The 22,059-nt window shown below is 41.8% G+C and overlaps 1 protein-coding gene across 6 annotated transcripts; it reads left to right on the plus strand.

The window, feature by feature from the left end:
* Window positions 1-1,160: 1,160 nt before the first annotated feature.
* Window positions 1,161-20,958, plus strand: LOC141762848 (protein NLRC3-like). 6 transcript variants are annotated; one of them, XM_074626932.1, is made up of 10 exons: window positions 1,161-1,469; window positions 4,249-4,435; window positions 5,413-5,529; window positions 7,026-7,142; window positions 10,099-10,334; window positions 11,435-13,232; window positions 15,614-15,787; window positions 18,454-18,627; window positions 19,466-19,639; window positions 20,589-20,958. In XM_074626932.1, exons 2-10 carry the CDS (start codon window positions 4,293-4,295, stop codon window positions 20,608-20,610), a joined length of 2,955 nt encoding a protein of 984 aa, XP_074483033.1. In that variant the 5' UTR covers window positions 1,161-1,469; window positions 4,249-4,292; the 3' UTR covers window positions 20,611-20,958. The 6 variants fall into 6 exon arrangements, with proteins under 6 accessions (XP_074483033.1, XP_074483034.1, XP_074483031.1 ...); XM_074626930.1 differs by having other exon boundaries at window positions 1,170-1,469; window positions 11,432-13,232; XM_074626931.1 differs by having other exon boundaries at window positions 1,170-1,469; window positions 4,274-4,435; window positions 11,432-13,232.
* The last annotated feature ends 1,101 nt before the right edge of the window (window positions 20,959-22,059 follow it).

A 22,059-nucleotide genomic window follows, 5' to 3' on the forward strand; every position in this document is an offset into this window, starting at 1 on the left:
GATGACCATCATATACTTCTATCATAATGTTCTAAACCCTGATACACTTTCACTATTTATTGTAATGAATTAATTAATGTTTATTTCAGATTAATGACTACAAGAACTTGACACACAGTGCTGAGCTGCATCTCAAATTAATCTCCAGGTTCCCAGCTTTCAGATGATGTACACCACTTCTATGTGACATCTACTGTTGACCTGCTGGACCTCCTGTACCCCCCTAAAGAAGACTAAAACTGGTTCATTCAACCTGTTCAAGCCAAGAGAGATTCTTATGACCACATCATGTTAAATGGCTGTGAAAACACACACAGGCCCAATTCCAAACCACCCCCCTCCACCCTCTCCCTACACACTTCCACTCCGTTTACGCGTTCGCGTGGAGGGTCCGCCATATTAAAGGCCATTCCAAACCAATCACTGAGGAATGGAAGTGGGTTATAAAACCCTCCAACAGCGAGTGCGACTACCAGTACAAACATTTACTTGTAAACTGCTCAAAGTGATAAACATTTAATTTATTCTACTTTATTGTCATATAGACGTCAACAACATAAAGTAAGTAGATTGTATTTAGGATCAAATATAGCCTTGTCCAGTCTAGAAAACGGTAGACATGTGTATATATATATATATATATATATATATACACACACACAACATATATTTATAATTTTTTAACCCTATCAGGAGCTATAACCCCATAATTTATTATATCTTCAACAGTGCAATAATTTTGTGCAATAATTCAGCTGTGCAATAATCTCACTGACATTAACACTGCATTTATTTATACAGAATATTTAAACTAATATTCTTATTTTACACTATTCTTGCATTTTTATAAATGCATGCATTTATATTATTTGCACTGTCGTTATATGCATTTCTTATTTATATTTTCTTATGATTTCTCTATTTTTATATATTTATATTCAAGAACGGGGGCAAAACGTAATTCAATTTCCGCCCGGGTGATCAATAAAATATTTCTGATTCTGATATTTATTTCCGTGCTCTCCATTTACAAGAAATCAGCTGATTTCTTGTAAATGGAGAGAGGAGGAACCTCATGAGCCTGGATCACATGGCTGACCATGTGATCCAGATGGCTCATGGATTGGGCCACAGAGAGTCACGATGGAATCAGCTGATTTATTGTAGATGGAGAGAAGGAGGAGAGAACAAGGCCTGTGAAAAGGATACTGATTCATGCGTCATATCTTTAAAGGTTTAACGCATGCGCAGTAAAGTCTGCTCTGCACTCGCCGCAATCGAGCCAATCACAACGCACGAGCGCAGCTTCAGTTACACTGCACATGTGTTATACCCCGACACATCAAGACCAGTGACCCAGACTCCTTTTATAGTCCTTGATGAGAACAGAGGGGACCAGTTTATTTACGTATTCCAGACTCCATTTTATGTTAACGGCACAGAGATGTGACGACTGAAAACAGAAATAGGTTGAGTGTTAATCCATGGGTGGTTTTATTATACTGTATACTGTTTACTGTGTGTGTGAGCGTGAGTGTTAGTGTTAGTGTGAGAGTGTGTGTGTGTGTGTGAGAGTGTGTTTGCGTGTGTGTTTGCGTGTGGGGGTGAGTGTGTGTGTGTGTGTGTGTGAGAGAGATAGAGGTTGTGTGTTACAACGGCTTCAGTTCCCGTCAGAAAGGGCTGTCTGATGGCGAGGTAAAGCAGAAAAAATATTCTAAATATAGCGTACACTTAAAGGGACTATTTGTAACTTTGTACGCGCATAAATGTAGCGGGTCGTCACACATGCGCGCTCGCATATGCGCGTTCGCGTGTAGCCGCTGTACCCTCCTCCTCTGCCTGCTCGCCTTCACTCAGACAGAGCGCGCTGCACCTCTAGACGTGAACGTGCGTTCACTCCACACTGCAGAAGAGTTAGTTTAGCTCTGAGAATATCTAGTGAATGTACAGGGGACGCTTTAGCAGAAATAACTGCTGCAGCTCCTCCAGACCAACAGAGGTTTCCCGTGTCTTGTGACGGGGCTCCGCAGAGAGAAACGTTATCGTCTCTGACCGGGTGCCGGTGTCTCCCCTGTTCCCTCCGGCCGCGGTCGGGAGTCTGAGGCAGGAAAAGTCAACTCTAGGATCAGCAGTGATTCATGGAGAGACCTTCGTCTGGTCAGCTAACATTACTGCCAAGCAGCTGAAATATAGAGTGATATTGTGCTTTTAGCTGACGTGTGTCTCCTCACTGTTTTGAGCGATGCTCGTTCATGTCTATTTAGAGCAAGCAAGCGCGAGCTCGACGCTGACTTTCGTTGACTTAACGGTTACAGGTGTCGCTGTTAACGAGCAATTCTGAAAATTACCAATAGTCCCTTTAACAGAACATTCAAAAGTCAGTTTTAGTCGTCTAAATATAAGTAGCTTTTAGGAGTGTTATAGATGAATGGATTACACTTCTTTTTACCCTGTGTGTAACGTGTGGCGTCTATGATATATATATATATATATATATATATATACACTGGGAAAAAAAGGTTGTAAACTTGTGTTTGGTGGATTATTTCTCTGTTGTTACAATGCTAATTGGCATTGTATTTTACATCGTTGGAAAGCCTGTTTATTTACCTTCGCAATGATGTTCAACTTGTAAGGGTCATGCATTTGTGGGATGAGCAGCACAGCTGATTATGTGGGGAGCGCCCAAGAAATATTTGCCAAAATGCTCCGTCAATGGTAAACAGTGTATTCTCCTTTTGGTATTGACTCTTGTTTTGAGTTGTTTGGTGGATTGGATGATTGAACTCTCTATCAGTAACAAGGAACAAACAAGACATATTGGCTATTTTAAACTTTATTCATTTAATACACCGCCCGGAGCCTCAGTAGCGGTGGAAGATCCATATGTAGCCACAACAGCCTGGCACCTCCTCCTCATGCTGGTCACCAACCTGGTCACACGTTGCTGTGGGATGGCGTTCCATTCCTCAACCAGGATTCACTGCAGGTCAGCCAGCGAGGTTGTGTTGGTCACTCTAACACGTACAGCACGCCCAAGCTGATCCCACAAGTGTTGGATTGGGTTGAGGTCTGGACTCTTGGCAGGCCGTTCCATTCTCTCTACTCCCACATTGTGGAGGTAGTCTGTGATAACCCTGGCTCTGTGGGGGCGAGCGTTGTTTCTTGGAGGATGAAGTTAGGTGCCAGATTGTGGAGATATGGGATCGCCACTGGCTGCAGAATCGCATCCCGATATCTCCCTGCATTGAGATGGCCTTCAATGATGACAAGCCTTGTTTTGCCAGTGAGGGAGATGCCGCCCAACACCATGACACTGCCCCCACCAAAAGCTATTACTCCATCGGTGCAACAATCAGCATAGCGTTCTCCGCGTCGTCTCCATACTTTCACCCTGCCATCCGACTTTCGCAGACAGAACCTGGACTCATCACTGAACATGACATTCCCCCACATGTTCAGGTTCCATTGTCCGTGTCTGACGGTGAAGGGCAGTCATTGCAGGCTTCCTAGTAGCGATGAGAATACACTGTTTACCATTGGCAGAGCATTTTGGCAAATTTTTCTTGGACGCTCCCCACATAATCAGCTCTGCTGCTCATCCCACAAATGCATGATCCTTACAAGTTAGACATCATTGTGAAGGTAAATAAACAGGCTTTCCAACGATGTAAAATACAATGCCAATTAGCATTGAAACAACAGAGAAATAATCCACCAAACACAAGTTTCCGAACTTTGTTTTTCCAGTATATATTGTTTCAGCTAGGTCCCCGTCTCAGGCGGTGTGAAACGGACTCAAGAGCAAGTAAAAACATTTATATAAAAATACAATTCAAAGCGGTAAACACCCACAGCATGCAGCCAGCTGTCCTTCCTGCATTTGTCAGTTTAAACTGTTGTTTTTAGTCTGGATTATGACTTAAACTTCCTCAAATGTGTGTAATGTTATCATACAATCACCGCACTGAGCTCTGATTGGTCAGTAGTAGGTGCTTTTATATAAGTTGAGCTCTTATCTGGAACATAACCACCTTTGTAGTACGGAAAACCCAGAGTTAACCCTGAAGTTACCTCGCTAACGCCGCCAAATCCTGCTTCGTAGTACAGGCCTCTGGTGGAGTTCCGGGGGTTTTTAGTGTGTGTGTGTGTGTGTGTGTGTGTGTGTGTGTGTGTGTGAGGTTGTGTTACTTCCTGTTCTCTCAGTCTTGCCTGTGACTCTTGTACAAACTTGTTTCCTGTTCACAGTCAGCTTTCCTGTTTAACCTCTCAGACTGACTTCAGATCAGAAGATGATTGACTGTGTGGAGGAAGAGGAGGAAGAGGAGGAGGACAGAGCAGAGTCTCTAGTCTCTGGCTGTCTGTCTATGAAGAGTGATCAGTCTAAACATGAACCTCCATTCTTCAGTAATGAACCTGGACCCTCAGAGTCAAAGTAAGAGAGCTGCTGCTAACTCATTTATAGGACTCATTTTCACTTTCCTCTACCAATACCATGTTTTCTGTTGATTTTGTGTTTCTATTTTAAAATTTCTACTAAAATGTATTTGCTAACTGAAGTTGAACAAACTTTTCCTGACACAAAGAGAATTAAACCCCCCCACCCTCCAGACAGTTTTACTTCCTGTGTTTTGGTTAACGTTCTTCCTCAAACAGAGAATGGAGATGTGGTTAATATTCAGGCGTAACTCATCACCACGGCAACCAGATTGCATCGTTTTTCAACCCAGTTTAGATGAATTTACTGTTTATCAGCCCACAGATGAGACAAGAATTAGCTCAACACACCGACTCTCTCTCACTCGCTCTCTTCTTCACCGTCTGGGAAGATACAGAATGATATTAAACAAAGTTATGCCATGCCAATGCCATGATTTCAGATGTGTATCCACAATACACTGACTATAAGGATGTATATATACTGTATATGTAGCAGTGTCATCATGTAGAAACCTACGTCAGGTCACGTGGGAGAAAGTTTTTAGAAGGTCTTGAAGGGAAAACAGGATTTTGACTCTAAAACATACGTACGTAGAGTTCAGATTTGAATACATCAGGAGCACCACTGGGAAGATACAGAATGATATAAAAACAAAGTGATGCCATGCCAATGCCATGATTTAGTTGATTGTGTGTTTGTATATAAAATTTCTACTAAAATGTATTTACTAAGTGAAGTTTAACACACTGTTGGTGACACAAAGAGAATGAATTTGTGCATTCTTCCTCTTCGTATCTGTGACAGCTGTCAGTCACCCAGAACATCTGTAATCTAAGAGGACTAATACAAACTTTAAACCACATTATTGACAGTAGCAGTAGTTTGTGTATTTAGAAACTGAAATGTCTTTGTCATCAGAGAATTTATCAAGGATTCATGTGATGTGAATAAAATCATATTGGTGTTTGCAGAGTTCAGTTCAGACAGAGAGCAGAGTCTCCAGTACCCAGCTGTCTGTCTATGAAGAGTGACTGGTCCAGAATGACTCCTCCATACTTCAGTAACGACCCTCGACCCTCAGACACAAAGTAAGAGACTGTTTCTACTGTGCACTGACCTGATGGATGATGATGCATTGAGGATGAAGACTAAATGTTCTGCTAACAGATTTAGATTCCTGATGCAGAACTATTAGTGCAGATACTGTTTCAAACTAAGATGGATCTTAGTCTGGGTTTTAGAGCCACAAACTACTGATTGTATTTCTGTAACAAAACACCTGAGAACCTCCATTTCACAATTTACACTTCAAGAAAATATTCATATTTCTGCCTGAACGTTGAAGTCGCTGTAAAGATTTACAACTATTCAAAATGTGAAAGAATGTGCTTCAGATGTGTAATTCATTTTCTCACATTAGTCCTCAAAATACTGTGTTGGTTTGACTTCTCCTAAAATCAGCTGTTAAGACAGCTTCTTTGAAGTGGGGTTGTACGTATACTCCCGTGTTCTGGGAAGTAAAATTACTGCTTTTGTGAATGGAGTCTGGTGGCTTTGAAGAGAGCGATATAACAGCTTAAGTTCCCCGTCAGAAAGGGCTGTCTGATGGAGAGGTAAAGCAGCTGTGGACGGGAGCAGCAGAAAAAGGTATTTTAGCCATCTAAAAAAATGTGTATATATATATATATATATATATATATATATTTGTTTAGGTGTACGCTATATTTAGACTTATTTTCTCTGCTTTACCTCTCCATCAGACAGCCCTTTCTGACGGGAACTGAAGCCGTTATATCAGTGTCTTCAGAGCCACCAGACTCCATTCACAAAACCAGTAACTTTCCCTCTCAGAACACAGGAGTAGCTGGTCTACTGCTGCATCCATCGGTTAGTTAGTTAGTGTTATTGTGTGACTTTCTGATCTGTATTAACGTGGCGTCCACAGCAGTACATCACTTAGCTTCCTGCCGGTACTCCTGTCTGCTTCTCCTGACTGGGAGCACGCAGACCACCATCTAAGTTACTGTATTAATACACTGACTATAAGGATGTATATATACTGTATTAATACACTGACTATAAGGATGTCTATATACTGTACATGTAGCAGTGTCATCATGTAGAAACCTACGTCAGGTCACGTGGGAGAAAGTTTTTAGAAGGTCTTGAAGGGAAAACAGGATTTTGACTCTAAAACATACGTACGTAGAGTTCAGATTTGAATACATAAGGAACACCACTGGGAAGATACAGAATGATATAAAACAAAGTGATGCCATGCCAATGCCATGATTTAGTTGATTGTGTGTTTATATATTAAATTTCTACTAAATGTATTTACTAAGTGAAGTTTAACACACTGTTGGTGACACAAAGAAAATGAATTTGTGCATTCTTCCTCTTCGTATCTGTGACAGCTGTCAGTCACCCAGAACAGCTGTAATCTAAGAGGACTAATACAAACTTTAAACCACATTATTGACAGTAGCAGTAGTTTGTGTATTTAGAAACTGAAATGTCTTTGTCATCAGAGAATTTATCAAGGATTCATGTGATGTGAATAAAATCATATTGGTGTTTGCAGAGTTCAGTTCAGACAGAGAGCAGAGTCTCCAGTACCCAGCTGTCTGTCTATGAAGAGTGACTGGTCCAGAATGACTCCTCCATACTTCAGTAACGACCCTCGACCCTCAGACACAAAGTAAGAGACTGTTTCTACTGTGCACTGACCTGATGGATGATGATGCATTGAGGATGAAGACTAAATGTTCTGCTAACAGATTTATATTCCTGATGCAGATACTGTTTCAAACTAAGATGGATCTTAGTCTGGGTTTTAGAGCCACAAACTACTGATTGTATTTCTGTAACAAAACACCTGAGAACCTCCATTTCACAATTTACACTTCAAGAAAATATTCATATTTCTGCCCGAACGTTGAAGTCGCTGTAAAGATTTACAACTATTCAAAATATGAAAGAATGAGCTTCAAATGTGTAATTCATTTTCTCACATTTGTCCTCAAAATACTGTGTTGGTTTGACTTCTCCTAAAATCAGCTGTTATGACAGCTTCTTTGAAGTGGGGTTGTACGTATACTCCCGTGTTCTGGGAAGTAAAATTACTGCTTTTGTGAATGGAGTCTGGTGGCTTTGAAGAGAGCGATATAACAGCTTCAGTTCCCCGTCAGAAAGGGCTGTCTGATGGAGAGGTAAAGCAGCTGTGGACGGGAGATTTACCTCGAGAATAGAGAGGTCATGATAGACCAGAGCAATAGAGAGGACATGATAGACCAGAGCAATAGAGAGGACATGATAGACCAGAGCAATAGAGAGGACATGATAGACCAGAGCAATAGAGAGGTCATGATAGACCAGAGCAATAGAGAGGACATGATAGACCAGAGCAATAGAGAGGACATGATAGACCAGAGCAATAGAGAGGTCACGATAGACCAGAGCAATAGAGAGGTCACGATAGACCAGAGCAATAGAGAGGTCATGATAGACCAGAGCAGTAGAAACATCATGATAGACCAGAGCAATAGAGAGGTCATGATAGAACAGAGCAATAGAAACGTCATGATAGACCAGAGCAATAGAGAGGTCACGATAGACCAGAGCAATAGAAACGTCATGATAGACCAGAGCAATAGAGAGGACATGATAGACCAGAGCAATAGAGAGGACATGATAGACCAGAGCAATAGAGAGGTCACGATAGACCAGAGCAATAGAGGTCATGATAGACCAGAGCAATAGAAAGGACATGATAGACCAGAGCAATAGAGAGGACATGATAGACCAGAGCAATAGAGAGGTCACGATAGACCAGAGCAATAGAGAGGTCACGATAGACCAGAGCAATAGAGAGGTCATGATAGACCAGAGCAATAGAGAGGACATGATAGACCAGAGCAATACAGAGGTCATGATAGACCAGAGCAATAGAAAGGACATGATAGACCAGAGCAATAGAGAGGTCATGATAGACCAGAGCAATACAGAGGTCATGATAGACCAGAGCAATAGAAAGGACATGATAGACCAGAGCAATACAGAGGTCATGATAGACCAGAGCAATAGAGAGGACATGATAGACCAGAGCAATAGAGACCAGGTAGTTATATCACTCTCTTCAGAGCCACCAGACTTCATTCACAAAAGCAGTAATTTCCCTCTCAGAACACAGGAGTTGCTGCTCTACTGCTGCTTCTATCAGTTAGTTAGTTTGTGTTATTGTGTGACTTTCTGATCCAAACTAACGCGAGTTGAATGTTTGAGTTTGTTCTTTAACTAACTACTGATGTAGAATATGGTGAAGGGAATTTAAGCTCACTTACTAAAGATTCAGAGCTTGCAGTTGAAAGTTTTGGATCATTAGTAAGTGGACCTTTGACCTTAGATTTTCTCCACCATATGTTGTTCCTTAAGGTCAAGAACAAACATCCCTGGGCAGTAGTGATGTTAAAGTTATCTGCTCATACAAAAAGGGGCAGTAATGTAAATTTGGACCACTTCTGTTTTTAGAATATTTGAATTACATTCATTTGATAGTTGACAGTAGAAAGTGACAGAAAACAGAATGACATAAAAATAAATGTAAACCATCTGGATTTGAACCAGAGACACCACTGTTACATACTGTGTGTCTTAGACTGCTGGTCTATCACACTATTTAGATCACTTCTAATCTCAGTTCAAACCTAACTAACTCAAGCTAAGCTGCCCAAAGTGACCGTGAGACTGTTAAGAACATGATCAGCTCTCTTTAATGGAGGACTTTCACTGTGAAGTAGCTGTAGAAAGTGTTGAACCTACAAATTAAAACAGAAAACAAACTACAACCAAAACCCAAGACCATGACAGTACCCCCCTCTCCCTAAAACAGAGTCTATGAACTCCATCAGGGTGGTTGGAGGGAGTCCGTAGGAGGGATTAAGGGGCAGGCGGCCGGGCGCTGAACAGGGACGGGGCAGGAAAACTCAGGTGCACGACCCGGGGACAGGACAGACAGGAGAAACTGCTCAGGAGGACGACCCCTCTGGAGGACGGAGGCGGGACCCCTCTGGAGGACGACCCCTCTGTAGGACAGCCACGGAGGCGGGACCGCTCTGAAACCCAACGTGCAACAACAGCTCTCAGTGTGCTGACTTGACTATGACATGTGATTATCATAAAGTGTGCATGTCTGTAAAGGGGAGACTCGTGGGTACCCATAGAACCCATTTACATTCACATATCTTCAAGTCAGAGCGTTCTTCCAGACAAGCTAGCATGACATGGTTGGTACCAATGGATCTTTAGGTTCTCTATAGTTTCATGTTACCAGTATCTTCACTCTAGCTTTAAAACTGAGTCGCTACAACCTCTGAAAGACAGAATATCGTATGTCGGATTGTTAAGAGGTTAATAAGACAGCCAGATAGTAAAATTCAGCTCATTAGTGTTTATGAAAGCAGGAGAGTTGAAATAAAAAGAACACTGTCATCAGGAGAAGTAGAAGGAGAAGGAGAAGCACAATGAACACTGCACACTGAATGCTGAATTCAAACAGAAAAGTAACAACACTTTAACTGTTCCTGTGACCATCTGAGCTTTGAGACAGTGTCGGCCAATCAACAAAGCCTTTTAGTTATAAAGACATGTCTTCACAGGAAGAGGAAGAGGAGTGATGTCTCTGTGGAGGAGCAGCTGTCCTGCTGTGCTTTGTGTCAGGACGTCCTGAAGGATCCAGTCTCTACCAGCTGTGGACACTGGTTCTGCAGACAGTGCATCACCTCATACTGGGACCAGTCTGCTTCATCAGGAGACTCCTCCTGTCCCCAGTGTGGACAAAGATCCAGAACCAGAGCTGGACTGCAGCCAGCCGGTCAGACCAGCACTGTACAAAGTAAGACTCTACATCTGTCTGCTGACGTCTCAATGTCTGAAACACTACTTGTTCTTTTAATACATAAAAAGTCATAAAAGTCCCACCAGGTCCTGCGAGGACACTAGGGGACGCACTGCTCCACTCAACTGGCCGTTCAAGCCATAGACATATATACATACACCAACGTTGACGTACGGTCCAGAGGTCAATGAGGAAACTCAGACACTCAAGCGACCAATCGTGTAACTTCATCACTCAGTGACAGACTTTCACGGTTGTAGGGCTGGCCGTCTGCGGTCCAGCCAAAAAGACAGAGAAAACAAGAGAGACAGCACGAGCGAGAGGGCGATCAGTAGAAGAGAGACAGAGACGTAGTGTGACGGTGTTGTGAATGAGAAAAATAAATGTTATTTTCTGTTTGTTTCACGGCGTTAATGTTCTAAAGCAGAAATAAATAACCCTCAAATACTCAACATGGAGACGGACGCTTTTAGTTTTACTTTCCTCCTCTGCATTTCATTCATTACGTCCAACGTGCAGTAAATGTCGTCACAGTGAGATTAAACCTAATGTTTATATTTTTCCAGCGTGTTTTTTAGATGAAACTGACGACACACTGAACGGCAGACTGCAGAGTGTGTTTACTACTGCAACCACCAACAGCTCTCGTCACATGTCATGTTGCTTTTTCATACATCAGAGGACTAATTTGCTGAATCTTCACAGGTCTTTAAACCATAGTGGAAACAGACAACAGTGGACTGAAGGAACCTTTTATTCCTTAAAAGTAGTAGGACTAAAAAGTCCCAGGAACTTTTTTATTTGATGAGTGGATGAGTTTTAAATATTACAGTGAGGAAGGAACAGCCACAGTGAGCTGTTTAGATGAAGAGCTGCAGACGGACAGCTGAGGCTCCGCCTCCTCTGCTGTCAATCAAACATGTACACCGACTGAGAGAAAAAGGAGCATTTCTGATGCTTCCACAAAAACTAGACTGTTTAACCTTTACTGCTTTTTATTTACTTTATATTGATCACTTCAATATTGGCAATGAACATAATAAGCAGATTGTCACATTTTCTTTATTTGTTTTACTTGTTTCCTTCTCTTTCAGCAGATAGAGGTCTGCAGGAGGTTGTAGATGAACATAAGATCAGTCTGAGGAGGAGATGTGAATGTGTGACTGAAGGAAGTGATGAAACAGGAAGTGGAACCCTCCTCAACAGGATCTACACTGAGCTCTACATCACAGAGGGACAGAGTGAAGAGGTCAATACCCAACATGAGGTGAGGCAGCTTGAGACAGCTTCCAAGAAGAACACCCTCCATGACGCTCCAATCAAGTGCCAGGACATCTTTAAAGCCTTACCAGACCAACAGGGACACATCAGAGTTGTTCTGACGAACGGCGTCGCTGGCGTTGGAAAAACCTTCTCAGTGCAGAAGTTCACTCTGGACTGGGCAGAGGGCTTGGAAAACCAAGATGTCAGTCTGGTGGTTCTGCTTTCGTTCAGGGAGCTGAACTTGATCAGAGATGAGCAGTACAGTCTTCTCATGCTGCTCCATGTTTTCTATCCAACATTACAGAAGGTCACAGCAGAGAAGCTCGCTGTCTGTAAAGTTCTGTTCATCTTTGACGGCCTGGATGAAAGCAGACTTTCACTGGATTTCCACAACAACGAGGTTGTGTCTGATGTCACCCAGAAGTCATCAGTCAACGTGCTGTTGACAAACCTCATTGAGGGGAATCTGCTTCCCTCAGCTCTCGTCTGGATAACTTCCCGACCTGCAGCGGCCAATCAGATCCCTCCTGCATGTGTTGACAGGGTAACAGAAGTACGAGGCTTCACTGACGCCCAGAAGGAGGAGTACTTCAGGAGGAGAGTCAGTGATGAAGAGCTGTCCAGCAGAATCATCTCACACATCAAGACATCCAGGAGCCTCCACATCATGTGTCTAATCCCAGTCTTCTGCTGGATCACTGCTACAGTTCTGGACCACATGTTGACTACAGACCAGAGAGGAGAGCTGCCCAAGACCCTGACTGACCTGTACTCACACTTCCTGTTGGTTCAGACAAAGAGGAAGAAGCAGAAGTACGGTGAGGGACATGAGACGAGTCCACAGGAGCTGACGGAGGCTGACGGGGAAGTTCTTCTGAAGCTGGGGAGGCTGGCGTTTGAACAGCTGGAGAAAGGAAACATCATGTTCTACCAAGAAGACCTGGAGCGGTGTGGTCTGGATGTCACAGAGGCCTCGGTGTACTCAGGAGTTTGTACAGAGATCTTCAAAAGAGAGTGTGTGATCTTCCAGAAAACAGTCTACTGCTTTGTTCACCTGAGCGTTCAGGAGTTTCTGGCTGCAGTCTACATGTTCCACTGTTACACAAACAGCAACACAGACAGCAACACAGAGGTACTGGAGGACTTCCTGGGAAGAGGATATGTTCATTCAACCCTGGATGACTTCCTGAGGAGAGCCATGGAGAAATCCCTTGAAAGTAAAAATGGCCACCTGGACTTGTTTGTTCGCTTCCTTCATGGCCTTTCTCTGAAGTCCAACCAGAGACTCTTAGGAGGTCTGCTGGGTCAGACAGACAACAGTCCAGAAATCATCCAGAGAGCCATCAACAACCTGAAGAAGAAGAGGACCAAAATCTCTCCTGACAGAAGCATCAACATCTTCCACTGTCTGACGGAGATGAACGACCACTCGGTACATCAGGAGATCCAAGAGTTCCTGAAGTCAGAGAACAGATCAAAGAAGAAACTCTCTATGATCCACTGCTCAGCTCTGGCCTACATGCTGCAGATGTCAGAGGAGGTTCTGGATGAGTTGGACCTGAAGAAGTACAACACAACAAAGGAGGGACGACTGAGACTGATTCCAGCTGTGAGGAACTGCAGAAAAGCTCTGTAAGTCCAGATGTGATTAAATTTATAGATCAGTGTAGATTACTAGTTTAGTTCTTCAAATATACACACTATAAAATTATTCTTAAAATTTAATATTCTTATAAATGTTCCACGTGTTTATTACATAAATATGTCAGTTGTATTTAGACACAGAAGTTCTTGAGCTGTTTCAAATGTTGAGTTCAAAATGTTTCAGTAGTTTGTGTTTCTAGCTGTCAAGTTAATGAACACTTATTCTATTTATTTCTAATAATTGTTACATTTTACAGTTTTTTCTTATTTATCTTTTTGGGTGATGGAGACGACATGTGAACCTGGTAAAACAAATGAAACTAGAATGGCACTCTGCCAAGGTGCCTGACTTTAAAAACAGATCACAGCTCACAGCTGGCGGTACCGTGAGGTGGTCGGCTTATTATTAACACGGTGTGTTTCCATGTAACGTATCGGCGGATGCCTCTGTCATTCAGCAGTCTTGTTATGTCTGTATAACGTTACACTACCTTGTCTCTCATCCCGTCATCTACCGCTTTTTTCTTTCTCACCGCGGACGGCCAGCAGCTCCCGCACACACATCCACTCATGTATCTCTCTGCTCTCAGAAGGAGGCGGGGTCATGCGTCATCGACGCGTTATCAGTCACACTGCACATGTGTTATACCCTGAGGTCTTAATGCTCAGACAGACAGACAGACAGACAGACATCATCCAACGCCGGTGAAAACAAAACCTCGGAGGTAAAAATCGCTGATTGCTGATCCGGCGGGGAGTCGGGGCGGTCCTGGGATCAGAGCCCTGGTGCTGGGGTTTGCTTTCAATAGGCCTTGCACCACATTACACCTTACCTCGTGTGTTTTTGCCTCATCTCTTTCGTTGGCTTCAAATCCAAACTGTTGCCATGTTGCTGCAGTTTTAGTTTTCTTTGAGACCAGCTCTGCCATGTCTCGTCTCATCACCCCAAAAAACACATGAACTTCCTAGTAAACAAACCTCTTCTTGTTTATACACCAACATTATATCATAATATTACGTTAATCACGTTGTCATGTTGCTTATTAGTAATGCAATACAGGCTGGATTTAGCACTGTCGGTTCCGGCGGTTAGCATAAAATCAAACCGGTTTAAGCTCATAGACCGGAATCGACCCAACTCTAGCATTAGCCACCGTGAACTACTGGTCATACGAGACAAAGACTGTCGTTGTAAAACCCCTGAGTGTGTTGAATCGAGTAATGGTGCTTTTTATTGCTAATGAATTCAAGTTGTGTTCCATCATCTTGTTTTGAAGTCTTTCCTTTTATTCTGTTACTCACAGAAGGAAACTCAGGTGTTTCTCTCTCTTGTTGCTGTAGAGAAGAGTAGTAACAGGAAATACACAGCTTCCACCAATAACAGCAGTCTGATGAATATATAACAGCAGAATGGTAGAATTCAGACTTTTTAAGAGATCTTATACAAACCAAAGATCAGTGTTATGTTTTTAATGCTGATACACTGATATCATCTTTCTGATGTCATTATGTTGAAAATAATGCAACCTCATTGGTTCATTCATTGTGTTTGTGAGCTGAATATGTTTGAATCTCAGAAAAGAGTGTTAATGACAAAACGCCATGCAGTCATCAAAATATCTAGTTATATGAATGTTTAATTATGTACAGGTCTAATATTATTACGAGATTTGTTTCATTTCTCTACCGTTTGGCAGCAGTCACTGAATTTTCCCATTTATGGATGTGAACCTGAAAGCAGCATGTAGCTAGCAAAGAGAGGTCATCTTTATCAACTGTATTATTATTACTTATTCACTGAGTTTTAAAAATGCTTTTTTTTTTTTTTTTTTTTTTAAAGTTATTTTTTTGGGGGCATTTTCCATTTTTATTGAGAGGATAGAGTCTTGGAAAGGGGGGAGAGAGAGAGAGTGGATGCGGAAAGGGCCACAGGTCGGATCCGAACCCGGGCCGCCGCGGTCAGGACCAAGCCTTGTTACATGGGCGCCCGCTCTACCAACTGAGCTAACCCAGGCGCCCTAAAAATGCTTTTCTAATCAAGAAGGCCTCATGCTAACTTTGTGGAGACAGACCTGGAATCAGATCACACTGACAGACTGGACATTAGGGAAGCCTCAATGTAACTACATGTTCTCTCTCTTCATCTGCAAGATTAAAGAAAAACAAAGATTAAAAGTCTGCAGGTTTGAGAGAGAGTGATGAGAATTATTGTTTCATGTCAAACAGTGAGATAAGATTAGCTGAACCACTGATGTGAGGAGTAAATGTTGATTAAAGAAGTTTATATCAAACTGTCATCAAATGCATGAAGTAAATATAAACTGTTCTCTTTCATAATGACGTATTTTGTAATTTTTGTGTCATCACAGACTTTCTGACTGTCTGATCTCAGATACTCACTGTGAAGTTGTGGCCTCAGCTCTGAAGTCCGACCCCTCCCATCTGAGAGAGCTGGAGCTGAGTGACACCTACCTGAAGGATTCTGGAGTGAAGCTGCTTTCTGCTGCACTGGAGAGTCCAAACTGTAGACTGGAGACTCTGAGGTCAGTTCACTGACTGTAGCTTATGTAGTTTGTACACACACTCTCTACACACTGGCTCTGCTCCAGATGGCTCTAGAGAGGGACTTTCACGTTTTCACGTCGGCCATCGTAGCTCTCCAACACGCTTGGCACACAGGAGAGGCTTCAGTTGGTTGTAATCTCCTCACCTCACCACTAGATACCTCCAGATCCTACACACTGGACCTTTAACTACAGACCTTATTTCAGGCATCTAACTAAAAACCCATTGAAACAACCCAGTGACTTCCCGACGAGGGATCAGGAAGTGATAAAATGCTGACTCTGGGTTTTAGGACTCATTCCTGCAGCACTCTATTTGAACATGTCTAAAGGTGCAGCACTCTTCAATAAACACGTATTGCACCAACTTAAAGGCACACAAGTGATGATTATGAACCACACCATCAAATCAGAGGTTTCTATGGTTCTAAGTTATTCCCACGTTCTTTTTGACAGCAGATCTAACTGTGATCTGTTTTCATGTCAGCATTGTCTAATTATTTGAAGCTGCAGACATTTAGATTGCATCAAAAACCAAATGAGGTTGAGGACTAAATCCACAGTCTTGTTCTGTGTAAAATGACCTGTAAAGTTGATCTTAAACTAATCAGAGGCTTCAGCAGTCTGAGTTAGATGTATTAGGGCTGGGTGACTTGGAGAAAATCAAATATCACAATATTTTTTTGTGTAAATGACCAATAATAGAACAGCTAGAACAGTCTGGTAAGTTCAGAAAATGACATCACTTTACTGTAATGTAGCCTTTAAAACCAGGAAGAGACAACACTTATGCCATATCACGATATTACTAGGGCTGTCAATCCATTAAAATATTTAATCACGATTAACCGCTAATTATTTACTTTTTTTATCTGTTCAAAATGTACCTTAAAGGGAGATTTGTCAAGTATTTAATCCTCTTATCAACATGGGAGTGGACAAATATGCTGCTTTATACAACTGTATGTATATATTTATTATTGTAAATCAATTAACAACATTAAACAATGACAGATATTGTCCAGAAACCCTCACAGGTACTGCATTTAGCATAAAACAATATGCTCAAATCATAACATGGCAAACTGCAGCCCAACAGGCAACAACAGCGGTCAGACCAGGGTTGGACCAGGGTCGATTTCGATGTGAATTTCACGGACCAGGGTCGCTAACAAACGGGGCGGGACAAACCTATTTGGTTGCAAATGAGGGCGCTCAGTCCGTGACGTAACTGTCACAGGTCACAGGTCGCCGTGGCTCATGAACAAACAGCGGGACGGCAGCAGGAATGTTTTCAGACACACCGGAGGTGAACGACGGACGAGAACAACACGGACATGTGGCGAGATTTTGAGGTGCGAGGAAGAAAAAAGCGGTAGATGACGGGACAGTGAGAGACAGCGTAGCGTAATGTTAAACAAACATAACAAGGCTGCTGAATGAGAGAGACATCCGGGGATTCCTTACATGGAAACACACCGTGTTAATAATGAGCCGACCACCTCACGGTACCGCCAGCTGTACGCGCATCTGTTTTTAAAGCGTGTTTGCACACGTTATATTTGTAACGTTAACATTTTAACTATTTATCTTTCCAAATAAACCTGTTAAAGATCCATCTGTCGCCTGTTCCATCTGTTATAAAGTAACAAACCCAGCCCTGGTTCATTACATTATCAAGCAAAAGACTTGTGTTTCTTAAAGAAAGTGTAGAAAATGTCCACTGTTAGTTGTTAAAGTAAATGAATGTTGATCATTGTTGGTAAATGGTCACATCTGGATACAGAAGATCCTCTCAACTAATATTCAGGGTTCCTACGCAGTATGGAGAAGTATGGAATTTGATTTTAGTAATTTCCAGGTCTGGATGAGTATGGAAAAAAGAAAAGAGAGAATGGAAAAACATTTCTGTTTCCAGACTGTTGCCCCTATTCTGCTTTCTAAGATATCAAATTCAGAATCTTCTAAAATAAATAGATCCTACAAGCAGAGTGTTTTTCATGGTGTTTAGAGCAGCCGGTGCAGCCACAATGTTTACTACTGTGTGAGAGAGCGCGGGCCAGAGAGAGCTTGATGTCGTTGAAAGCAACAAAAGGAGTAGGCTCTGACTGAACGCACACTCCTACAGAGCTGCCTCAAGCACTGTAGTCTCGTCACAGCGTCCTCTGAACCCCGAGTCACAGAGTCAAATATGGTCTGAAAAATCTACAGAGAAGTCTGGAAAAGTCTGGAATGTAAAATGTGTAGGAACCCTGAATATTTGTTCTGAATTGATCAAGTTTACTTCATGAAGTAGAAATATTTCTCTGGTTTCTGATTGTTTCAACGTGTTCCACAAATAATGTCTGATCATCGATATTGATCCTTCAGCACACACACATAGATGAACACAGAGATCAGCAGCATGTTATTGATGTGTGTTGACATGAACAGGTGTATGAATGTTGTGGTGACATCTGGATGATGTCTGTAGAAGGCTGACATTATGATGATCCACAATAACACAATGACAAAGTCACTCTACTCATTTTAGGGAAAAGATCATTGATTAGGACATAGTGATGTTGAGCTACACATTTAAAACCTGAACACATCTGATTGGATTATAAAGTCATTTTTATCTTCATCATTTATTCCTCATTCAGATTGAGGTGGTGCAGTTTGTCAGAGATCAGCTGTGCTTCTCTGGCCTTAGCTCTGAAGTCCAACCCCTCCCATCTGAGAGAGCTGGATCTGAGCTACAACGAGCTGAAGGATTCAGGAGTGAAGCAGCTGTGTGGTTTTCTGGAGAGTCCACACTGTAGACTGGAGACTCTGAGGTCAGACACCATTTATTACTTGCGTACTGAGATTAATATGACGTGAAAGTTGTGGTGACACTAAACTGCAGACATAAGGCTGATATTATACTGATCCACACTGAGTAGCTTAATGCTAAAGTCCATTTTCTTCTTCAGTGGTTTAGTCCATTGACTGTAGCAGAGCTATGTTAAGCTACACATTTAAAACCTTCATATATCACAACTCTTTCTTTTTTTCCAAGAAATGATAATAAAAAATACTCGAGTATGAAGAATAAATAAATAATCTCTATTTCAACTATCTGACAATAACAAATATATTCAGTAGTTGCTTTTTCTAAAACAAATATGAAGCTATATGATGCTTATACTGACTGAAGAGTTTAAACTAAAGATGTTTGATTTTTTTGACTCCCACTATTCCTAAAATATATATTGTAGATGTCTTATCTTATATATCTTTTGTTAACATTTCCCCAAAATCCATCCTGACATATTTGACATCATTATAAACTTCGTGATCTTGAGTTTAATCGTGAATCAGTTTCTGTGGTTTTTATTTGTGTTTGGCTGCTCAACATGAGTTTGTATCGATGAATCCACTGGTGGAGCTGTCAGAGTTTAAGAGGTGAAGTCACTACGTCTTTATTGAAGTAGTAGCATGTTGTCATTAATATTAATGAGAGCTCTGTTTCACTGTTTAACCTGCATCCTGTTGGCTCCAGGTGTTTGGAGTTTACATTTTCTAAACTTCTACGTTCTAAACCTTCTTCAGCTCTGAACACATTATTAAACATTGAATGATTTCAAGCAGGAACGTTGTCTTCTAAACTTACATCATTTATTCTTTATTCAGATTGAGTCGCTGCAGGTTGTCAGAGATCAGCTGTGCTTCTCTGGCCTCAGCTCTGAAGTCCAACCCCTCCCATCTGAGAGAGCTGGATCTGAGAGACAACTACCTGAAGGATTCAGATGTGAAGCAGCTGTCTGATCTGGTGGAGAGTCCACACTGTAGACTGGAGACTCTGAGGTCAGTAGAGGGTCGGAGTCGGTCCATGCTGGTTTCAGCAGTATTGTTGTGATGTGTTTCCTCCGTTAAGCTGTGAGAGGAGAACAGTGACACACAGAGAGAGAACAGTTAACCAATCAGATCAGCCAGAAGCTTGTTGTGATCATGTGTTTGAATCGATGTGAAGAAGATGTTGTTGTGTTCATGTCTCCAGGAAATAAAGCTGGATTACAGCTGACAGCATCACATCATGTATAGAGACAGTGGTCCTCATCCATCAAACTGTCGTACCATCAAATCTGATCAGAAAGTGTATGTTCTCTCATTGAGAGATAGAACCATCATAGAACCATGGTTACATTTAGTAACCATGTGGTCTTTATACAGACCAGAACCTCTGCTGAAGTCCAGTAATCACAGCTGAGGTTTTACTGTTCAGTCTGTGTATGAACATGTAGGACCTTTAAAGAGGACCTATCAGGCTGATGTTCAGGTTCATACTTGTATTTTAGGTTTCTACTAGAACATGTTTACATGCTTTAATGTTCAAACACTTTACTTTACTTTTCTTCTAGCGGCTGTGCTGCAGCACCTCTTTACACCCTCTGTCTGAAACGCTCTGTTTGATCTCCTTGTCCAAAAAGACTCCATATTTAGTCGGGCTGTCAAAGTTAACGCAATAATAACGAGTTAACGCTAGTTCGTTATTCTGTAAGAACACATCTAATCAACACATTGATTTAATGGAACACACATGTAATTAGTTCTAGTCAGATCTCTGGTGCTCTAGATGTGGCAGTGATATTAAATTCCTGTTAATTTACACATTCACACAGTCAGTGATCTTTTTGCCAGCTGTCCTTCCTGCATCTGGCAGTTTAAACTGTGTTAATTTTAGTCTGGATTATGTTTTCTTGGGAGTCTCTGTAAACACTGATGGATGACTTCTGTTGTCTTCTTCTCTCATCAGATTGAAGAGATGGAAGTGGTGATCTCTAACCACCATCGTCCCTGTGTGTTCCTCTGGACCTGACAGAGTATCATCAGTGTATCTGGACTCTGTCCTTCTGCACAGTCTCTGCAGACACACTGAGACTCCTCCACTCCTTCTGCTCCACACTCAACCACCTCCTCCACCTGGACCTGGGTTTCACTTTGTCTTCATTCATTCATATATTCTGAACCCAAAGTGCCTCTGCAGATCAGTTCTGTTTATGACAACAGAACTGTAGATTAACACATTTAAATAGATGTTTCTGCTTTGCTTTCTGTTGCAGCTCCACCCTGTGGAACGATGGAGTTTTGCAGTTAATTTCCTCATACTACTAAATATATATATACCATATGAAAAACGGCTGGTACTGGTATATATATTGTAATATATATACCAGTACCAGCCGTTTTTCATATTATAACAGATTTGCTTGTAACAAACAGAAAGAAGTAGATAAAACCTGAACCTGAGGCTTCAGTTTCTCAACTAACTACAAACAGATTATGTCTGGATTTTGGTGGAAAGTCAGCTCTTTAATATTGTCTTTTGTATGTGATGTTTGATGTAAAACAAAACAAAATCATATTTTTTTAGTTTATTACAGATGTATGTGTCACCCTGCTAGTTTTCACATTACATGGCTCAACACAGACACATGAAGTCAACCTGTGGAGCTTTTCCCCTCAGAAATCAATGTTGAGTCTGTGCTGTGATTGGCTAGTATTCGTTGCCTCTGCCTCGACTGTTCGGCTCATTTTGCACACGGGAGAAGTCTTTGCCTTCAGGGCTTTCTGCCAGAAAGGATTTATTTTAACCCAAACCATTATCTTTTCCTAAACCTAACCAAGTAGAGTTGCTGCCTAAACCTGAAGAGGTTTCTGACAGAGGCAAACTTCTCCCATGTGCACTCAATTCAAACAGTTTAGCATTTAAATGGAATTAGCAAGCTAACTAGCCAGCCACTACATTAGTAAAAGTTTAACAACATAAGGCTTCATCCACACACACGTCCTAGCGTAGAAAAGCACATCACCAGCTGATTGACAACTTTGTCTTGCTCATTTTCTGTTACCAGTGTAGCATGAAAGCATGGTGGAATTAGCTAGCTAGCTAACTAGCCAGCCGCTAAATGAGTAAACATGAACAACTTCATGGCTTCGTCCACACACTCTTGTCCATCTTGTCACAGCATAAGAAAGCACATTGCTATTGCTAGATAATTCGCCAATCATAGCACTGTGTAGTACTAGCCAATCACAACACGAGGGCGTGACAGAATGGCAGTATTTGACGACCTGAACGGGCGTCACACCCTGCACGCTGTTATTAGTTTTACATGGTCAGACATATTGTTTTGTAGTCCATGCAGCTTCAGTCACTATTCTGAGACAAGAAGCCATCTTGTCTTTGTACATGACGTACATGAAGCAGGAAGAGTTGAAAACAT

Source organism: Sebastes fasciatus, chromosome 24 (genome assembly GCF_043250625.1).
Source record: "Sebastes fasciatus isolate fSebFas1 chromosome 24, fSebFas1.pri, whole genome shotgun sequence".
Taxonomy (NCBI): domain Eukaryota; kingdom Metazoa; phylum Chordata; class Actinopteri; order Perciformes; family Sebastidae; genus Sebastes; species Sebastes fasciatus.